General features: G+C 44.1%; 2 protein-coding genes across 6 annotated transcripts in view; one reads left to right on the top strand and one right to left on the bottom strand.

The window, feature by feature from the left end:
* LOC109902278 (prolyl 3-hydroxylase 2) overlaps window positions 1-11,922 on the top strand; it is a 90,506-nt gene extending 78,584 nt beyond the window's left edge. The window contains exons 6-16 of one of the 4 annotated variants that reach the window (XR_004202431.1): window positions 3,989-4,078; window positions 6,448-6,488; window positions 7,248-7,339; window positions 7,664-7,791; window positions 8,239-8,334; window positions 8,626-8,776; window positions 9,117-9,234; window positions 9,480-9,555; window positions 9,765-9,905; window positions 10,142-10,531; window positions 10,562-11,922. Coding sequence is in view for 1 of the 4 variants with exons in the window: in XM_020498521.2 (XP_020354110.1) it covers window positions 3,989-4,078; window positions 6,448-6,488; window positions 7,248-7,339; window positions 7,664-7,791; window positions 8,239-8,334; window positions 8,626-8,776; window positions 9,117-9,234; window positions 9,480-9,555; window positions 9,765-9,905; window positions 10,142-10,243 (1,035 nt within the window). In the remaining 3 variants the exon portion in view is untranslated. Of the gene's footprint in view, window positions 1-3,988; window positions 4,079-6,447; window positions 6,489-7,247; window positions 7,340-7,663; window positions 7,792-8,238; window positions 8,335-8,625; window positions 8,777-9,116; window positions 9,235-9,479; window positions 9,556-9,764; window positions 9,906-10,141 lie in introns of all 4 variants that reach the window. The other 3 variants (XR_004202432.1, XR_004202433.1, XM_020498521.2) reach the window with 3 other exon arrangements.
* On the bottom strand, window positions 11,909-18,246 carry ccdc181 (coiled-coil domain containing 181). 2 transcript variants are annotated; one of them, XM_020498518.2, is made up of 6 exons: window positions 18,068-18,246; window positions 17,297-17,401; window positions 14,623-15,645; window positions 14,285-14,431; window positions 13,786-13,943; window positions 11,909-13,487 (listed from the first exon to the last, which is right to left on the bottom strand). In XM_020498518.2, the coding sequence occupies exons 2-6, from the start codon at window positions 17,399-17,401 to the stop codon at window positions 13,316-13,318; spliced, it is 1,605 nt and encodes a 534-aa protein (XP_020354107.1). In that variant the 5' UTR covers window positions 18,068-18,246; the 3' UTR covers window positions 11,909-13,315. The 2 variants fall into 2 exon arrangements, with proteins under 2 accessions (XP_020354107.1, XP_031642239.1); XM_031786379.1 differs by lacking the exon at window positions 18,068-18,246 and having other exon boundaries at window positions 17,297-18,058.
* Window positions 18,247-18,772: the final 526 nt, after the last annotated feature.

The raw sequence follows: 18,772 nt of genomic DNA, 5'->3' as shown, positions 1-18,772 counted from the left end.
TTGGGAATGTAAATGTGCTGATAATTCAGAGCCGACGTTTGGATATAGGCTGCGTCTCAAACGACTCACTATTCCCAGTGGAGGGAATAGGGTGCTATTTGGGGTGCATCCGAAGTCAGTTTGCCTGGAGAACTATCTCCAACTGGCAAATTAGCAGCCGGTTTTACCCCGAAGAACTTGTCCCCCCCAAAAACGGTCGACTTTAAACCCTGCACTCTTTGTACAGCCAAGGAGTCTCTTGTTCTGCGCTCCCTCCCTTGCAGGCCCATTTTCCTGGAAAGCCTGGAACCTATTAGAGTGAACGTGAGTTCTCCCAGTAGGGCCAGGGTGTGTGTGCGAGAGAGTTTGCGTGCGTGTGTGTGTGCGTGTGTTTGTGTGTGTGTGCATGCCAGTGGACAAACCGGTGCAGCTAATGACTGTGATTAGGACTCTGACATCAACCATCTCAGTCCCTCTGGGTCTCTCCTCTCGGCCCCTCGACTCTCCTTTCCTCCATTCCATCTTTCTCTCCCTCTCAGCCCCTCTTCTCTCCTCTCCATTCCTCTCTCTTTCTTTCTCGTCCTTCTCTCTCTGCGGCTTCAGGGACCTCATTTAGCCAGCCTTTTGAGCAGTGAAGAGCCGTGGTCTGTCTGCCTGCCTTCCTGGCAAGGCCTCCTGTCCTTCAGGAACAGGGAGGAGGGGTTATATCATGCATTAATGCCCACAGCGACAATTTAGGAGCTGTTTACATTACAGGTGGAAAGAGGAGATTTTTTTCGCCCACCACAAACACCACTGGCTACTCGGGTTTCAAAACAGCCTCGCCACTTCTTGTCTATTGCAGATGATCACTCGTTCTTTCCCTCATTCCTCCTCTGTAACAACATGCCATTTGACACCCACCATCTCAGATTGTTCTGAAATCGTTTCTGTAGTTAGAAACAGATAAGATTAGCATTCCTGCAACAATATTTTATTGAAATATAATTAAAATGTCCAATTTGGGTGCAATCAATTCGTCTCAGAGACAAATCGATTGCACCCAAATTGGCCATTTTAATTTATAGGATTCATATAATATTCAATAAATATAGTACCTAACATCCGATTTGGACCAAACTTTTTTCTAACAATGAGTAAGACATAAGGAATCCAAATAAATGGTCAAAGTCCAACCCAACCCAACATTGAATATACAGTATCAGTTCTCTATGTCTGACAAGTAGTATGGGGCTGCAGCTTGGAGTATTGTTTCTTCATCCTATGTAATGTATTCTCAGTGAATTTGGTGTTTTTTTTCCGCCTGTTCAAAGAAATTAGTCACTGAAGTTGTTAGGTTTATGTCCCATCCTACATCCTGATATTACCAGCTTCTGACCACTAGATGGTGCTGTTGTTGCTTTCATGTGATTATTTTTTTACTCTTATTATACTGCTCAGTTTATACACTGCCCCCATCCTCCCCTTCCCAAAATACACATGTAAATGTTGGACTATAAATTGTGCCATCCTGTATTAAAATTATGCTAAAATGTTTATTCTATTCTACTGAGCCATTTACATTATGCTCGTATTTGTATATCATTTCTTATTGTTATTTTATTGTCGAGACGTAACCTGCAAGTAAGCATTTCGTTGGACGATGTATACTATGCGTATCCCGTACATACAACTAATAAAACTTGAAACTTGAGGGGGGAATCTTCAAACGTTTTTTTCACCTAATAGCAGGAACAGCACCATCTAGTGGTCAGAACATGGCAATATCAGGATGTAGGGACATAAACCTAACAACTTCAATGACACATTTTTCTGAACAGGGCAAAAAAATATATACACAAATTCACTGGGAATACATTGCATAGGATGAAGAATCAATACTCCGAGCCGCAGTTTCATAGTACTTGTACTAGAGAACTGATACGACACTTAACAAAAATCTAAACACAACATGCAACAATTAAAAATATTTGACTGAGTTACAGTTCATATAAGGAAATCAGTCAATTTAAATAAATTCATTAGGCCCTAATCTATGGATTTCACATGACTGGGAATACAGATATGCATCTGTTGGTCACAGATACCTTAAAAAAGATAGGGGATCAGAAAACCAGTCAGTATCTGGTGTGGCCACCATTTGCCTCATGCAGCGTGACACATCTCCTTCGCATAGAGTTGATCAGGCTGTTGAATGTCGTCTGTGGAATGTTGTCCCACTCCTCCTCAATAGCTGTGCGAAGTTGCCGGATATTGTCGGGAACTGGAACACGTCGATCCAGAGCATTCCAAACATGCTCGGCCAATGGGTGACATGTCTGGTGAGTATGCAGGCCATGGAAAAACGGGGACATTTTCAGATTCCCGGAATTGTGTACAGATCCTTGCGACGTGCATTATCATACTGAAACATGAGGTGATAGCGGCAGATGAAAGGCACAACAATGGGCCGCAGGATCTCATATAGGGTATCTCTGTGCATTCAAATTGCCATCGATAAAATGCAATTGTGTTCGTTGTCCGTAGCTTATGCCTGCCCATACCATAACCCGCCACCATGGGACACTCTTTTCACAATGTAGACATCAGTAAACTTCTCACCCACACGACACCATTCAATCTGCCATATGCCCGGTACAGTTGAAACTGGGACTCATCCGTGAAGAGCACACTTCTCCAGCGTGCCAGTGGCCATCGAAGGTGAGCATTTGCCTACTGCAATTGGTTACAACGCCAAACTGCTGTCAGGTCAAGACCCTGGTGAGAACGACGAGCACGCAGATGAACTTCCCTGAGACCGTTTCAGTTGTGCAAACCCACAGTTTCATCAGCTCTATGGGTGACTGGTCTCAGACGATCCCGCAGGTGAAGAAGTGGGATGTGGAGGTCTTGGGCTGGCGTGGTTACACGTGGTCTGCTGTTTTGAGGCCGGTTGGACGTACAGCCAAATTCGCAAAAAACAACTTCGGAGGCGACTTATGGTAGAGAAATGAACATTACATTCTCTGGCAACTCCTGCAGTGAGTATGACAATTGCACCCTCCCTCAAAACTTGAGACATCTGTGGCATTGTGTTGTGTGAAAAAACTGCACATTTTAGAGTGCCATTTTATTGTCCCCAGTACAAGGTGCACCTGTGTAATGACCATGCTGTCTTAATCAGATATGCCACACGTGTAAAATGGATGGATTATCTTGGCGAAGGAGAAATGCTCACTAACAGGGATGTAAACTAATGTGTGCACAAAATCTGAGAAGAATAAGCTTTTTTGTGCTCATGGAACCTTTCTGTAATCTTTTATTTCAGCTCATGAAATATGGGACCAACACTTTACGTTGCGTTTATATTTTTGTTCCGTATATCTACATATTGTTGGGGATGGATTGGTGTGTGGTGTACGTGGTTGGCTTTTGACAATTTCATTGGGTTCCTCATGTCTAACTCCTTGTTAGACAAAAAAAAACGTTTGTACAAATCGGAAGTTAGGTACTCTTTTATTGAATAATATATAAATCCTATTCATTAAAATGGCCAATTTGTATACAATCAATTCACTTGATTTTTCAGAGATCAAATAATATTTAAATACAATAATGACGCAGGAATGCTAATCTTATTTGTTTCTAACTGCAGAAACGAGTTCAGAACAACCTGGTTAAGTGGCGCCTTGAATGGGGGTCAAAATCCTCTTGTGCTTTCTGAGGTAGAACAACCCGAGAGAGAGAGAGGGCAATATCGCACAGTCCATTTGGTCCAGCAATGAGGCGAAGAGAGGGCTGGAGGGGTCTTGGCTGCTGAAGAGGTGTTAGGGTTGGGACAGTAAATAAGATATAAGAGGCACAGTGGTTATAAAACAATAGTCTTCCTTAAACGTTCTGCTTCAAGGGGTCAAATTTGGGCGATTCAGTCGCTCGGTAAATGTGCTAAAGTGATGTCGTCATTAAAAAAAAATAGTGTTTTAACCTGTGGAGATTAACATGGCTGCCCGATATCTCTGTGTTTCTATAGAAGGCCGAGTGGTACCTGAGACGCCATAAGCAGGAGCTGGAGCTACTAGTGATTGGCAGTGAGAACATGCAGGTGGAATTTACAGAGGGGGTGAGTACAGTGCATTGATGACAAAATGGAAACTCAGCCTCTTATTTTGAACTTTTTGGGCTGTCTCTGATACTTGTGAATGGCTTCCATGACTACTGAAAGGTCAATTGGGGGTGACGTTTCTGGTCCTGTTACTGGAACGAGTCATCTTTGAAATAGGGACACAGAAAATGAGAGCCAGCGCGCTGGGGCCAGATTACTGATTTAGGATCCGTTTGGCTTTTTAGATCACAATTAATAAGATTAAGTTGAGGGGGGTGGGGTCTGATCCTAGATGAGCACTCCTACTCTGTGACACTTGTTGATACATATGGGCTGTATGTAGGACAGTAACAGGTGCCTGGTAGTTACACCATTATAGCCGCAGGACACAGCACCACCTAGAGGCCATGATGGAAAACCATTGGTGCTCCAGCTTTTCATTCATGTACTTTTTGCACTTTAATGCTCCTGGATCTGCATCTATTCCACATAGTTGTAGTATAGATGTAGTATATATATTATAATATAAAGAGTTTGTATATAGTATATACACTGAGTGTACACAACATTAGGAACATGACAGACTGACCGGCTGAATCCAGGTGAACCCTTTTGATGACACTTGTTAAATCCACTTCAAGTCATTGTAGCGGGCCCCCCTCTTGACAGTGAAGGTAACAATTAGCGGTTTTATAGGTCATTTCCTGCTATTCTACACATTTTGCCATAGGATGGAGGCAATTAAGCCGACATGGGCTAAATGGTGACTGCTGATGCACAACCAAATTTCAAAATTGTACCTTGTGTATTCTATTATTTTAACTCTCAGCAGTACGTTGAGACCTAGACTTAATTCCAAAAAAATATATAGACAGTACCAGTCAAATGTTTGGACACACCTACTCATTCCAGGGTTTTTCTTTATTTGTACTATTTTCTACATTGTGGAATTATATTGAAGACATCAAAACTAACAGACATCCCACTAATCGCAAACGGGATGGGATGGCGTATCGCTGCAGAATGCTGTCGTAGCCATGCTGGTTAAGTGTGCCTTGAATTCAAAATAAGTCACTGACAGTGTCACCAGCAAAGCACCCCCACACCATCACACCCCCTCTATAGTTCATGGTGGGAACCATACATGCAGAGATCATCCGTTCACCTACTCTGCATCTCACAAAGACATGGCGGTTAGAACCAAAAATCTCAAATTGGATTAATCAGACCAAAGGTCAGATTTCCACCAGTCTAATGTCCATTGCTCGTGTTTCTTGGCCCAAGCTTCTTCTTATTATTGGTGTCCTTTAGTAGTGGTTTCCTTCTTGACATTTTCCAGATTGACTGATCTTCATGTCTTAATGATGGACTGTCGTTTCTCTTTGCTTATTTGAGCTGTTCTTGCCATAATATGGACTTGGTCTTTTACCAGATAGGGCTATATTCTGTATACCACCCCTACCTTGTCACAACACAACTGCTTGGCTCAAACACATTAAGAAGGAAAGAAATTCCACAAATGAACTTTTAACAAGGCACACCTGTTAATTTGAAATGCATTCCAGGTGACTACCTCATGAAGCTGGTTGAGAGAATGCCAACAGTGTACAAAGCTGTCATCAAGGCAAAGGGTGGCTAGTTTGAAGAATCTCAAATATAAAATACATTTGGATTACATTTACATTTGGACACTTTTTTGGTTACTACATGATTCCATATGTGTTATTTCATAGTTTAAGTCTTCACTATTATTCTACAATGTATAAATAGTAAAAAATAAAGAAAAAACCCTTGAATGAGTAGGTGTGTCCAAACTTTTGACTGGTACTGTATATATTGCTGAAATTGGTCCGTGGGCCGAGAAAAAGGGGCCAGCCCATCCCTGATTCAGACAAGTGAGACATGGATTGTGCATGTGTCCCATTCAGAGTGTGAATTGGCAAGTCAAAATAATTAAGTGCCTTTGAACGGGATGTGTCTGGAATTTCAACACTGCAGGGTTTTTCACGCTCAAAAGTGTCCCGTGTGTATCAGGAATGGTCCACCACCCAAAGGACATCCAGCCAACTTGACACAATTGTGGGAAGCATTGTAGTCAACATGGGACAGTATCCCTGTGGAACTCTTTCGAGAACTTGTAGAGTCCATGCCCCGACGAATTGAGACTTTTCGACGGGGCAAAAGGGGGTGCAACTCAATATTAGGAAGGTGTTCCTAATGTTTTGTACACTCAGCTTAGGTTTACTTTCTATGCCTGTAATATGTGGTTGTCTAACCTAGATACCTTAAGATGAGCGCTATAACTGTAAGTTGCTCAGAACAAGAGCATCCGCTAAATGACTAAAATGTACAATTCTGATCTGTCAGTGTTTTACCTTGTCTTGTAGCATTACTGGACCAGCACAGGTGGAAGAGAGGATTCGAACAGGTGAGCAAACCCAGAAATATCCTCTTGGAAATGTTAACGTGTTCAATAGTTGCCCCATGGAATGTCCTGTATATTAATGAATATCAGATGTGTAGTTCACAAGGACAACGCTGTGTCAGATAAATAGTTTAGACTCAAGTGATTCTTTTCACTTTTAGACAATAATAAATGAATGAAAACTGTATTATGTCCTGTGTCGTATTTGACTGTAGTACCTCTGCTTTGTGTGGTATACACCACTGACATCTATTGGATACTTTCAGTATGGCATGCATCTTGTGTAATCTGTTGTGGCAAATAGTTGCACATTCTATATATGCTCCCAATAAATACTATTTAGGGTATTTCAATTACTTTCAAAGACATTTCAGAGTAAGTATTTATATATATATATATATATATATATATATATATATATATATATATATATATATATATATATACTTTTATTTTACTTGTATTTAAACAAGTATATAAGTCAGTTGAATATCGGAATATATTTGGAAATACTTTTAAACACGTCAAATAGAAGTAGCCAATTCGGCCACATTATTTGAAAAATACTCAGACAGAAAATAAGTATTTCAAATACAAAGACTCAAATACACATGTATTTGTCTGCTAGCTACTTCCGTAGATGTAACATAAGAAGACACTGAAGGCCTACCGCAGCCCGAATGATTGTCCTCAGCCTTGTTATAAGCATGTACTGTCTGCCTGTTTATGTGGCTCCGTGCTCTGTTCTTGCATTCCCCCCAGGATCCCCTCTGGTACCGATGGATGGATGGAGTATGTACCCATCTCAGAAAAGAAGAACTTCACTCTGGCCCCACCACAGGAGCTCAGAGAAGGTAGGACATCCTCTGTTCCCGACACCAATGCTTTTCCAACCTCTCCTCGGGGACCACCGGACGCTTCACAATTTCGTGGTAGACCATGAACTAGCACACTTGATCGGTTGACAAATGTGTGCTAGCTCTGGAATGGTTGAAATACATGGAACGGCTTGACTCTGAGGAGAGGTTTATAGGACTCTGCAAATAAAGCAGAATTTAGATTGAACTAACCCATGATGTAAACAACTTGACAGATGAATGTGTTCCAGCATAGATGAGTTAACGCTTTGCCCTCATCCTCTGTACTGGTGTGTGTGTTTGTCTGCGTGTGTACTGTAGGAGGGCCCTTGGTGTATGACAGTGTGCAGCTGGTCCAGAACTCAAAGGCCCTGAACGGAACTCAGAGGGTTCTTCTGGATGATGTCATATCTGTGGACGAGTGTGCCGAGCTCACAAACCTGGCCCATGTAAGACTGCTGAATCTTATGTTGTTGCGAAAGCAGCAGCTACTCTTCCTGGGGTTCCACACAAAACATGAAACATGGCAAAATACAGAACATTGATAGACAAGAACAGCTCAAGGACAGAACTACATCCAAATATTCACTATCATGAATTGTACTGTGTGTAAACGTGCATTTCAATTGATCGCTATTTAGTGTGTCGTTACAGGTTTACAGTGAACACTATGGGCCGGTTCCCCAGACACATATCAGGCCTAATCCTTGAACTGAAAAGCGCTTTCAATGGAGTATTCTCCGTCAAGTATGCTTTTTAGTCCAGGACGAGGCTTAATCCGTGTCCAGAAAACTGGCCCTTAGTGCACTTTGTGAACATGGCCATTGTTTGGTACTTGATAAATGCATTTCTAGAATATGAGAGCCAGGGGTTCAGTGCTCTTGTTTGGTCTACAGACTGTCACTATGGCAGGAGACGGATACCGAGGGAAGATGTCTCCTCACACTCCCAACGAGAGGTTTGAGGGAGCCACTGTGCTTAAAACACTGCAGGTAAGCAACGCGCCTATACATAGACACAATGGAGAAGATTAAATGGCAACTACAGAATATTTTTGGTTCCTTACAAGCAGGGATGCAAATTAAGATACCCTGCTAGCCTGAGGCTCGTATTTTTCAGACTGGGCTAGTAGAATTTTTTTCCAAACAAACTTTGGAAAAAGTGCAGAGTGTCACCCAGGCTAGTAGAAGTTGCAGTCTACTAGCCAGACTGGCCAGTGCGGTTCTATCCTTGGCAACATGCTGAGTGAATATTTACCCATGTTTCTACTGTGTTACCTGCAGTACGGCTACGAGGGCCGTGTCCCATTGAGGAGCGCTCGTCTGTTCTATGATGCCAGTGAGAGGGCCAGACGCATCATCGAGTCCTACTTCCTGCTCAACTCGACGCTCCACTTCTCCTACACACACCTGGTGTGCCGGACCGCAATCACAGGTGAGCCAAGTCGCCAGTGATGCTACTAATTATAATGAAATTCTTGACTTGAGAAACATTTTGGAATTCAGTTTACTTCCCGAATTTACTTCATTTAAATGGAATTGACCCCAACCCTGTAATGGTATCATTATATCATTATCAACCTTTCATTATAGTGTCACACAAAATGGAGCATTATGTGACTTTGAGAGTTTGAGCATGTAGGTTTAGTCAGATTTGGTTTAGTTTGCCTCTTTGTTGCTTTAGTCAAGTTCGTCTCGGTTTGGTGCTGTTTTGGGGTTAATAAAGTTGGTCTCTGTTTTGGGTTTAATATAAGTTTTATGTCTGTTTGGTATAGGGCAACAGGACCATAGAAATGACCTGAGCCATCCCATCCACGCTGACAACTGTCTGTTAGACCCAGAGGCCAACGAGTGCTGGAAAGAACCACCAGCCTACACCTACAGAGACTACAGGTTACCACCTAGCTCTGGGCCTTCATTTTTCTGCGATGAATATACATTTATATTTATAATATACAATATATATTTCAATGTAGTTAGGAAGCAGCTTAGGGTACAAGCTCTGGTCCATGGCTAAGCTGCCTCCTAACAACATTGAAACATATTTGCGCCTTCAATGGCACCATATTATTACCGTTACCTAGTGTTAAATAGTCATGGCTCGAACACATTTTCAATGGTTTTCATTGTGTCCTAAGTGCTCTGCTGTACCTGAATGGAGACTTTGAGGGAGGAGAGTTCATCTTCACAGAAATGGACGCCAAAACAGTCACAGTGAGTCCTCTCCTGAGAAGGGAAATCAAAAAAAAATTTGAAGAGTGAAGTGCCCGTCTTTTCGCATGTTTTTATTAGTCTTACTGTCTTACCCTTTCTTTGTTTGGAGCCTCGTCTAAATAAAGTTGGAATTTCCCACGTCCAATGTGATCCCATTCCACCACGACAGTCAGGTACTGACCCTGGTCTCCCCCCTCCTCCTCCCCTAGGCACAGGTGAAGCCAAAGTGTGGTCGTATGGTGGGGTTCTCGTCTGGCGGGGAGAACCCCCATGGAGTGAGGGCCGTCACCAGGGGGCAGAGGTGTGCCGTGGCCCTGTGGTTCACCCTGGACCCCCTCTTCAGAGAACTGGTAAACACACTACAGCCGTGGCCCTATCATAATGTCTTCTTTGATTATGTCTTTCACAGAGACACATGTCTAGAGTATAGTACATCATGTTATGTACAAGATGTTTATAATGGCTATTGATTTAGGGATATATTTATTGCTCTTTAGTTAGGAAGATAATTATTTCGGGAAGATGTTTATGTCACGAGACATAACTCCTCCTCTCTTTTCTCCCTCCCTCTCTCTTTCTCCTCTAGGAGCGCCTGCAGGCAGATGAGGTGATGCAGGCGTTGGACAACCAGAGCAGCCAATCACAGTGGGACACAAGCCTCAACATCAACCCCAAAGACGAGCTGTAGTAGTCCGCCGGCCCCCAGCCCAGCACCCCCCAAATCTTTATATCTATCTATTTATTTAATGAAGTTTGGATCAGAACAATTTTATTTTTGTACTGTTTGAAGTGCAAGGTTATATAGTTGTTTGTGTTGCCGTCGTGGCTTTTGGTCGGTTGTTGTGATTTTTTTTCTCCTTCTGTACATACCAGTACTTGAGTTCGCGTTTGGGTCTTTGTTTTTCTTTCCATTGACTCTCTCTCTCTCTCTCTCTGTTGGGGTGAAACCCAGTCATTGTGCCTCACACTTTATAAGGTCCAGTTGACTTTGTGATGACTTTATAAGGTCCAGTTGACTTTGTGATGACTTTATAAGGTCCAGTTGACTTTGTGATGACTTTATAAGGTCCAGTTGACTTTGTGATGACTTTATAAGGTCCAGTTGACTTTGTGATGACTTTATAAGGTCCAGTTGACTTTGATGACTTTATAAGGTCCAGTTGACTTTGTGATGACTTTATGAGGTCCAGGTCACTTTGCGACGACTTAAAATGCTCAGTTCCCTTTGTGATGACTTTATAAGGTCCAGTTGACTTTGTGATGACTTTATGAGGTCCAGGTCACTTTGCGACGACTTAAAATGCTCAGTTCCCTTTGTGATGACTTTGTGTAGTGTGCGGGTGTGCGCGGGCACAAGGTTGTTACAGCACAGACCTGTCATACGTATGCACAGTTCTTACTGCACTGTGATCAAGCGAAAGAGAAGAACAGCAATCGGCATTGCCGTTCTCTTGTTATAGAAAAGACAACGGGCTGTTTATAACGTTTCAAACATGAACTCATAAAACAAATCGGTCGTGGGATTATCTCCTTCAGGCAGTGTAAACACAGTTGATATGTTTCATCTACTTATTCACTGAAACATTGGCTGGAGTATATGCATTCACCGAGAGAAAGAGGTCAGGCATTTCTTTACAAACAGGGAGCTGTAAATCCCTTTCGGTGACTGACAAGGATGACTGAACTGATCTGTCACTATTTTCCCGTGCACTTTCTTCTCGTTTGTGGTGTGGTGAAGAGACACCGTCTTCGTGACTCACATCCCTCCCTAGCTATGGTCCATGGCGTTAGCAAGCCTTACTAACGCCTTGGACCAGAGCTAATCCCTCCCGTCAATTGCAATCAAAACGCCGAGCAAGATAACTGTTTACAAGTTAGCTGACACACGGGCATGGAGTGTGTTGTTGTTGTTGTTGTGTGTTTTACGTGTCTGTTTTTAAGATAGACAGCTGCTATTGCAATTGTCGGCATTTGATATTAGAAGCTTTTTAATAAAAGATGTCGTTCATTCCTGTTTAAAGGAATTCCTATTTTAAGGTGACTTATAGGTGTCCTTTCCTTTCGAAACTTCCTCATTTCCTGGGTCAAAATAGACAGACAGGCACACACACTGTTAAAATCCAATGGAATGAACGTGCCTTGTGTACTATGATATTTCAATGATTACAACTGCTAACTATACGTAACTTATGCATTTTAAGTTAGATTAGGGGTTTTATCTTATCTTTTGATAGGGAGGATGGCCACTCACTAATATTTAAATATAAATTGCTGTAGCACAAACAAATTGTTGTATCCATCTCTTTTGTTGTTAATGTGTACTTATAAATTAAAAAGACAATATTTCAATAAATAACTTAAACCGTGTCCTTTATTATTTGGGAATGTGTAAATTGTTTACAATTTGTGAACACATTGTCTATAGGTTCAGTTGTAAACCAACAGCATTTCATGTAGTGGTTTTACAAAAATGTATTTGAAAATCTAAGCATGAATATGACGATAATTAAATCGATCTTAAATATCAGGATGAACATAGAGGTGAATTATTCATAGAACTGACTGTTCCAACTCAGACTTGTCTAATTACAAATGATGTATGCCGTATCAAACCATCGTTCTTTTTAAATCTCTTAGCATCTATAGTCAGTGCATTGTCTCAAATCAAATAGCCGCGGGAAGTAGGGGTGCTCCAGCACCCACTGAGAAATCGGGAAAAAATGCACACACCCAAAAAAATCTTCGCAGCAACCCCACCCTCAAAACATCTTCAGAATGAAGCCGTAGAATGACGCTCTCTGACGGAAGACAATGTGGTCGGCGTAGATGCCACTATTATAAAGGACCTAACTTAAGATAGATTTAAGAATAAACTTAAAAACACTCAGTGACAAAGGGTTTATAAAGGCATTGTGGTAACAGTGGCAATATGGGCTACCCACACCGAGACGACCTACTAGCACTGCAGGCATTGGTGAGCTCAATGTCTTCTAGTAGGCTAGGTTAAAGTGCATCAGCAACAGAGAGGAGGCTGTTGACAATGTAGAGAACAAGTAGACAGTAGACCTATGATCACATTCTGTATATATATTTGTCGTCGCACAACTATTGAGCCAGTCACCTTGGTTATAATCATTCATTTGATCAAATAATCTCTATATACTGTAGACAGCGAGCACGGGATTGATCCCCGACGCCTGATCAATTCGGAACCCTTAGGAGTTGTGCATGTTTTACGAGGTAACGTCGAAGGGAACAGAACTTCGGAGGTCTTAAACGGATCATCTGTGACAAATGAAAAGGTAGAAAACAAAGCCCTTCTCTCAACAGTAGCCAACAGTGCTGATCCCATCTAAAGATTCACTTTCAGTAAAAATGCCTCATTTTAAGTTGTATGCTAGTTGATACTGGAACAGAGACTAGATTTCTTTGGTGATTCCCCTCTCCCTTAGGCCTCGCCCACACTGAGATTTAGTTTTTTTCGGATGGAGACGATGCTTTTTCAATGGGAGCCGTCCAATGCAGGATGAATGACAACGGAGCAGATTGTCCCCCTCCCCCCAAAAAATGTTTCCTTATGAAAAAGTGTAGATTAGTTGTACCTTTATAGAGCAAAAATGGACAACTATGTAGGCCCTAAGTCGTATACAATTTCATCCGTGTTCATGTGTCTCTGTGTACCCCGTACCCTTAGCTTTGCTCAGATCTCGACTATTTCCTCTCGAGGTATGATGTTGCGAATGGTGGGTTCAGAAGCCGCTCAGAAGCGATACGCCAGGTGCTCAGTGAAGCAGAAAGACTTGGTCTCGTTGACGGTGCACAGGAGGTCATGCATGCGCCGGGCGCGCCGCTCCTCAAACACCAGCCTGCGGGAGCGCTCTCTGGCCGCCTGCTGCTCCGCCCGCTTCTCTGCCCGCTTCTTCTTCAGCCACCTGAGGAGAGAGAGAGAGAGAACCGGACACATTATTTAAAAGATCTTGAGTGTCCAGGACCAGGGCGATCCAACCCGGTTCCTGAAGAGCTACCCTGCTATAGGTTTTTAACTCCAACCCCAGTTGTAACTAACATGATCCAGCTTATCAACCAGCTAATTATTAGAATCAGGAGCGCTAGATTGAGGTTGGAGTGAAAACCTACAGGATGGCAGCTCTCCAGGAACAGGTTTGGAAAGCAATGGTCCAGACTATCTCCAAGGCCCTTCAACAGTAGACAGACTGAGTAGGGACTCACAGTTTGAAGGCTCGTTCACACTCTTCTCGGTTGTGCATGTAGAATCCACTCTCCTCCTCCAGCCTCTTCATCTCCTCCAGCTGTCTGTCTCTCTGTTGTTGTTCGTGTTTCCTCTGCAGCCACGACTTAAAGGCCTCGCCTGGGTCACTGTGCTCCCTCTGAGGGAGGCGGGACACAGGGAAAAATCTAGTCAAAACGGTTCTCACTCACTATCCTACTTTCTTGGATTTGCTTTTCACAAGCTTTCTGGTGCAGTATATGATTGCACAAAAGATTATTGCAGTTTAGCATACAGATACCCAATAACAACTTTTTCATTTCTTTATAATACATATCAGAAAATAACTTTCTTCCCTTTATTTATGAAATTATTTAAGTAAATAGCATGTACATTTAGCTGAAAGCACTGATTTCTACAAAGTACTACTACAGTACAATTACAGTACTACTACAGCCTGTGGTTGTGTGCTAGTGTCGCCCTCTAGTGGCCTGTGCGTACCCTGCCATTCCTTCTCTCCATCTCCTGGGCTCTGTCGATCCTCTTCTCCTCCTGCAACTGCTCCCTCTTCCTCACCAGCCATGCCCGGAACGCCAGCTCATTCTCCTTACGCTTCTGCTCATCCTCCTCCCTCTTCCTCTGCTCCTCCTGAGAGAACGGGCAGGGGTAGAAATAGAGAGAGAGAAAGAGAGAGAGAGGAGTCGGGGAGATAAAGAGAGAGGGGAAGCAAGGAGGATCATATAAAAGCAGAAGGGGGAGAGGTAGAAAGAGTTACACAGGAAAACAGAAAAGGGGATTTATCTTTTATGATAAGCATTGGGACGTCCTGTGCTCCCCACCTCTCTGGCGAGCCTCTCTCTCCTCTCCTGTATTTTGTTCAGTAGCTCCTTCTGTTGGGGCGAGAGAGTGAAGGTGGCCTGCTGGGTAGGGGCACTGTTGGCCGACTGCACCCTGCGCTTGGTGCCCCTCCCCCCACTGCCCCTCTGGCTGTGACTGGCCGAGTTGGGCCGGTTCCTGGGCTGGGCCGGAGGTCTGGGGGCGCGGTGGTGCTCGATCCCTATGGACATAGTGCTAGAGATGGGACGCAGCGGGGAGGATGTGGGGGTCTTGTTCGGGCTTAGGTCACTTGGACAGGAGGACGAGCGTGAGTTGTCGCTGGGGAAGCTCGCTAAAGGTGGCAGCATCAGGCCACGGCTCTCCACCTCCTTCAGGCTGACAAGGTCAAACTTGCCATCTTTCTCCACCAGGACTTTGCCCTCTTTCCCCGGTCCACTCTGGCCAGCCTCCCCACCACCCCCATCCTTGAGCCCCTGCCCTCCTCCTTCCCCTTCCCGAGGGGTGATCTTCAGCTCAGAGAGCTTCCCTGAAACCTCACTCTCTACCTCCATTTCCTTGCTGGCCGTGCTGCTCACCTGCTCTACCACCCCCGTCTTTTGGGGGGTGCTGCTGTCTTTCTCGTACTCAAGTGGCGCCACTACCAAATCCACCAGCGTTTCTTTGAAGTGAAGGCGTCGGCGCCGAGTCAGGTCCGGCGCTTCCTGGTCCTGCAGCTGCCGATTGGCTAGCTGGATCTTCTCCAGGATGTACTTCTTCTCCTCTTCCGGTTGGTCTTCCAGCACCGGAGGGGGTGGCGCTAGGGGGGATCCGCCCTTATATGGACTGTCTCGGTCAGAGTCGAACTCCAAAGGTTCCATAGGCGAGGGCCACCTCTCCTCTTCCTCCGCCTTCTCTGACTCGCTCGCCCACTTCTCCTCCTTCAGGCTTTTCTTGTCCTCCTTCCTCCCTCGCTTCTTCTCTTCCTCCTTCCCCTCCTCCTTCAGCTCCTTGTCTATTTCGGCCTCGATGTCCTCGTAGTCAGGTTCCTGTTGAGGAGGAGTGACGGAGTTCTATTCACCTGAGTCTCTCAGCAGACAGTGTGTCAGCAAACGATATGTTAATTAGGTACTTTGATACTTTGTGAGAGACATGACGACTGTGTGTATGTGTGTGTGGTTATCAATGTACCCAGTCCAGAGCCCTATAGCTGTGGCCCAATGAAAGTGTCTGGATGTGTGTCAGTGGGTTGGATTTCACACACATACACTGAGATGCAGGCGCACGGTAACACAACACCACAAACTGTGGGCGCATTTGAGCAGATCACTTTTGTCAGGTTGGTGACCATCGTTGGTCACCACCTTCCAAAGTGTGTTGTATTATGGGGATCAAAAATAGTCCGATTTGCGCTTGCATGACGACTGTATGAGCTTTATAACAGATCAAAAGTCATGAAATTTTGACTGCAAATGTATTTCTGCAGTTGCTCTTCACCAACTTCATCCTGCAGCCATTGCCTGCGTTGTGGGAGGCTCTATTGCCAACCAATCATTAGGGTGTTTTTGTTTGACTCGTGTGATCATGACCAAAGACCTGACTAAAACAGGAACCAACTTTGCCGCCATTCATGTATAGGGGTGAAAGTGATATTTGTGGCTCTCTTTCACCAATTGATAGTACAATGTTAACAACTATATTTACAGTTTGTGAGTGTGTGATATGGGGGTTGGAGACGTGTTTATTTTCGACATTACAAAGAAAAACCTCCACAAACACTGGCAACACTGCCATGTTGCACTGAGACTTGCTGTTGGAAAACCGCATCAGTGTCCGACCTTCGGCTGTCCCAGATGCACTTTCCCCCACTTCACTCCTTAACTTTTGTTTACAGTTGGTTGCTTTCGCCTTCCTACTCAAAAGATCCCTGTGACATTGTCACAGGAAGTGGGCAAGCTGGGCGACCCAGCGGCTCACTGACCTACTTGGCCGTCGCTCCTGAGGTGCATTCAGTTCACTTTAACGTTTGCTACGTTGCCGAACGGTTTGTACTGAACGACACGTTTCCCCAAAACGTTGTTATACGTTCTTGAATAGACTTTGAGGTGCATTTGCTCCCATTTAGTGGGTGTGGCAAGGTGTGGCTTGAAGCAATGAGTGACATTAAAAGGCAGTGGCTATGCTGACAGCGTTGCCCAACCCACAACCCAACCCCTCCCCTTTTTTCAACTGGACGTTCAGTACAGCACCGTTTCCGGTCAGTGGAACGTTCCAGAACATAAAAACGTACTTAACGCAGCCCTGGGTCCTCACTGATCAGCTAATCCCCGCTGACCTACCTGGCCGTCGCTCCTCCCCTTCCCGCTTATCAGCCAATCCCTCTGACCTACCTGGCCATCGGTCCTCCCCTTCCGGCTTATCAGTCAATCCTTCTGACCTACCTGGCCGTCGGTCCTCCCCTTCCCGCTTATCAGCCAATCCTTCTGACCTACCTGGCCCGTCGCTCCTCCCCTTCCCGCTTATCAGCCAATCCCTCTGACCTACCTGGCCCGTCGCTCCTCCCCTTCCCGCTTATCAGCCAATCCCTCTGACCTACCTGGCCCGTCGCTCCTCCCCTTCCCGCTTATCAGCCAATCCCTCTGACCTACCTGGCCGTTGGTCCACCCGTTCTCGCTGATCAGCCAATCCACACGGACCTACCTGGCCATCGTTTGTCCCCTCCTCACTGATCAGCCAATCCAGGTCCTTCTCAAAGTCGTCCTCATACTCCTCCTGGGTCCTAGTGCTCGTTGGCACCAGACTCATCTTCTCCAAAGGAATAGCGTGAAGAACAATAGAAGATCAACCGGAGCATTGTATATGCAGGGCCATTTGTGATGATAGCCCCATAATTATACTTCCAAGGGTATACATACGTCCATTGTATTTAAATTCACACCAGTTCAGTTCGACTTGGTGCATCCCTCATAAAACTAAAATAGAATAGCATTCCCGACTGTTTGAGCACACATCACAAGCATACAACTTCTGAACACTCACAGATCATATGTCACACAATACTATAGTGGACCTGTATTCACGACTCCCGTGGCCCTCCCATGGCCAAATGACGCATAGGCGCAGGATAAACACTTCAACCTGGGACAGGTGCAGTTGTTTGTATTATTTTTATTATGGGATCGTATTGTGAAATAGGCTAACTTGTCTTAACTGTTGTTAGAGTTACTGGCAGATGTATTGCAGCGTGTAGAATATTACTGATACAACAGGACTGCGTGATGTGACACACAGACATAGCCTGGTCTCTAGGCTCCAATACAAGAGGAAACATAGAAGCCTAACACGATGGTGTAACATTAGAATAGGCTACTATTTCCACAAGCAATAACCTACACACTTTATTATGAGGCGCAAGTCTGAAATTATTAGAAGCACAACCGTACCGTTACCCAAACATCGAAATGAACTCACCACTACCAGATGCTTGTACGTCTCCTTTTTACTCAGAATAAAAATAAAATCATGTGTATTATATCCTCTTATATGGGAACTCGTTATTCGTTTCAATGGCCTACATTTTGGTGATACAAGCCGGCCGGAGCACCTGTCCAGATAATCTCCTGTGCGTGTCCCTCTCCCCTGCTCCACTAAAGGCTTTAATAGTCCTGTTGTCATAGAGACCTACAACACGCACATGCGTAAAACAGAAAACAAGTCTCTTACACTCGCGCAAACACACACTTCTTCACCTCAATGCACACAGACACATCTATACATCTATCAAACTGTCAGTCATGAGTACTGGGAAGGATTTTATAGACTAGCGTAGGCTACACTCTAAATATGTGCTCCAAAATGGTATTATGAACATGTTATTATGAGGAATTAAGTGCACGTCTTTGTGTTGTTGGAAATAGTGACATAAATAAATGAAGACCTACGTGGCATATTTTACGTCATGCTTTAATAACATGTGAATAAGAAAATAAATCCATTCGTCATTATGGGACAATTATTATTTTTCAATTACTATCTTGGCAAAGAGCGGATAAGCAGAGAAGAAAGGGGTCTCTTATCACGTTCTGGATAATAACGACACGCCTACAGAAAAGCACTGGCTTGTGGGTCTTGCTGTTTCCTGTCATTTACTATCAATCAAACAAACCTGGACAGACT

Source organism: Oncorhynchus kisutch, linkage group LG13 (genome assembly GCF_002021735.2).
Source record: "Oncorhynchus kisutch isolate 150728-3 linkage group LG13, Okis_V2, whole genome shotgun sequence".
Classification (NCBI taxonomy): domain Eukaryota; kingdom Metazoa; phylum Chordata; class Actinopteri; order Salmoniformes; family Salmonidae; genus Oncorhynchus; species Oncorhynchus kisutch.
This window is presented reverse-complemented; position numbering and strand designations above follow the sequence as displayed.

Coding starts and splice junctions, on each gene's coding strand:
- ccdc181 (XM_020498518.2), bottom strand. CDS start 17,401: ATGAGTCTGGTGCCAACGAGCACTAGGACCCAGGAGGAGTATGAGGAC. Junction 15,646..17,296: donor AGGGGACAAACGATGGCCAG/GTAGGTCCGTGT, acceptor CCTCCTCAACAG/GAACCTGACTACGAGGACAT. Junction 14,432..14,622: donor GAGAGAGGCTCGCCAGAGAG/GTGGGGAGCACA, acceptor CCGTTCTCTCAG/GAGGAGCAGAGGAAGAGGGA.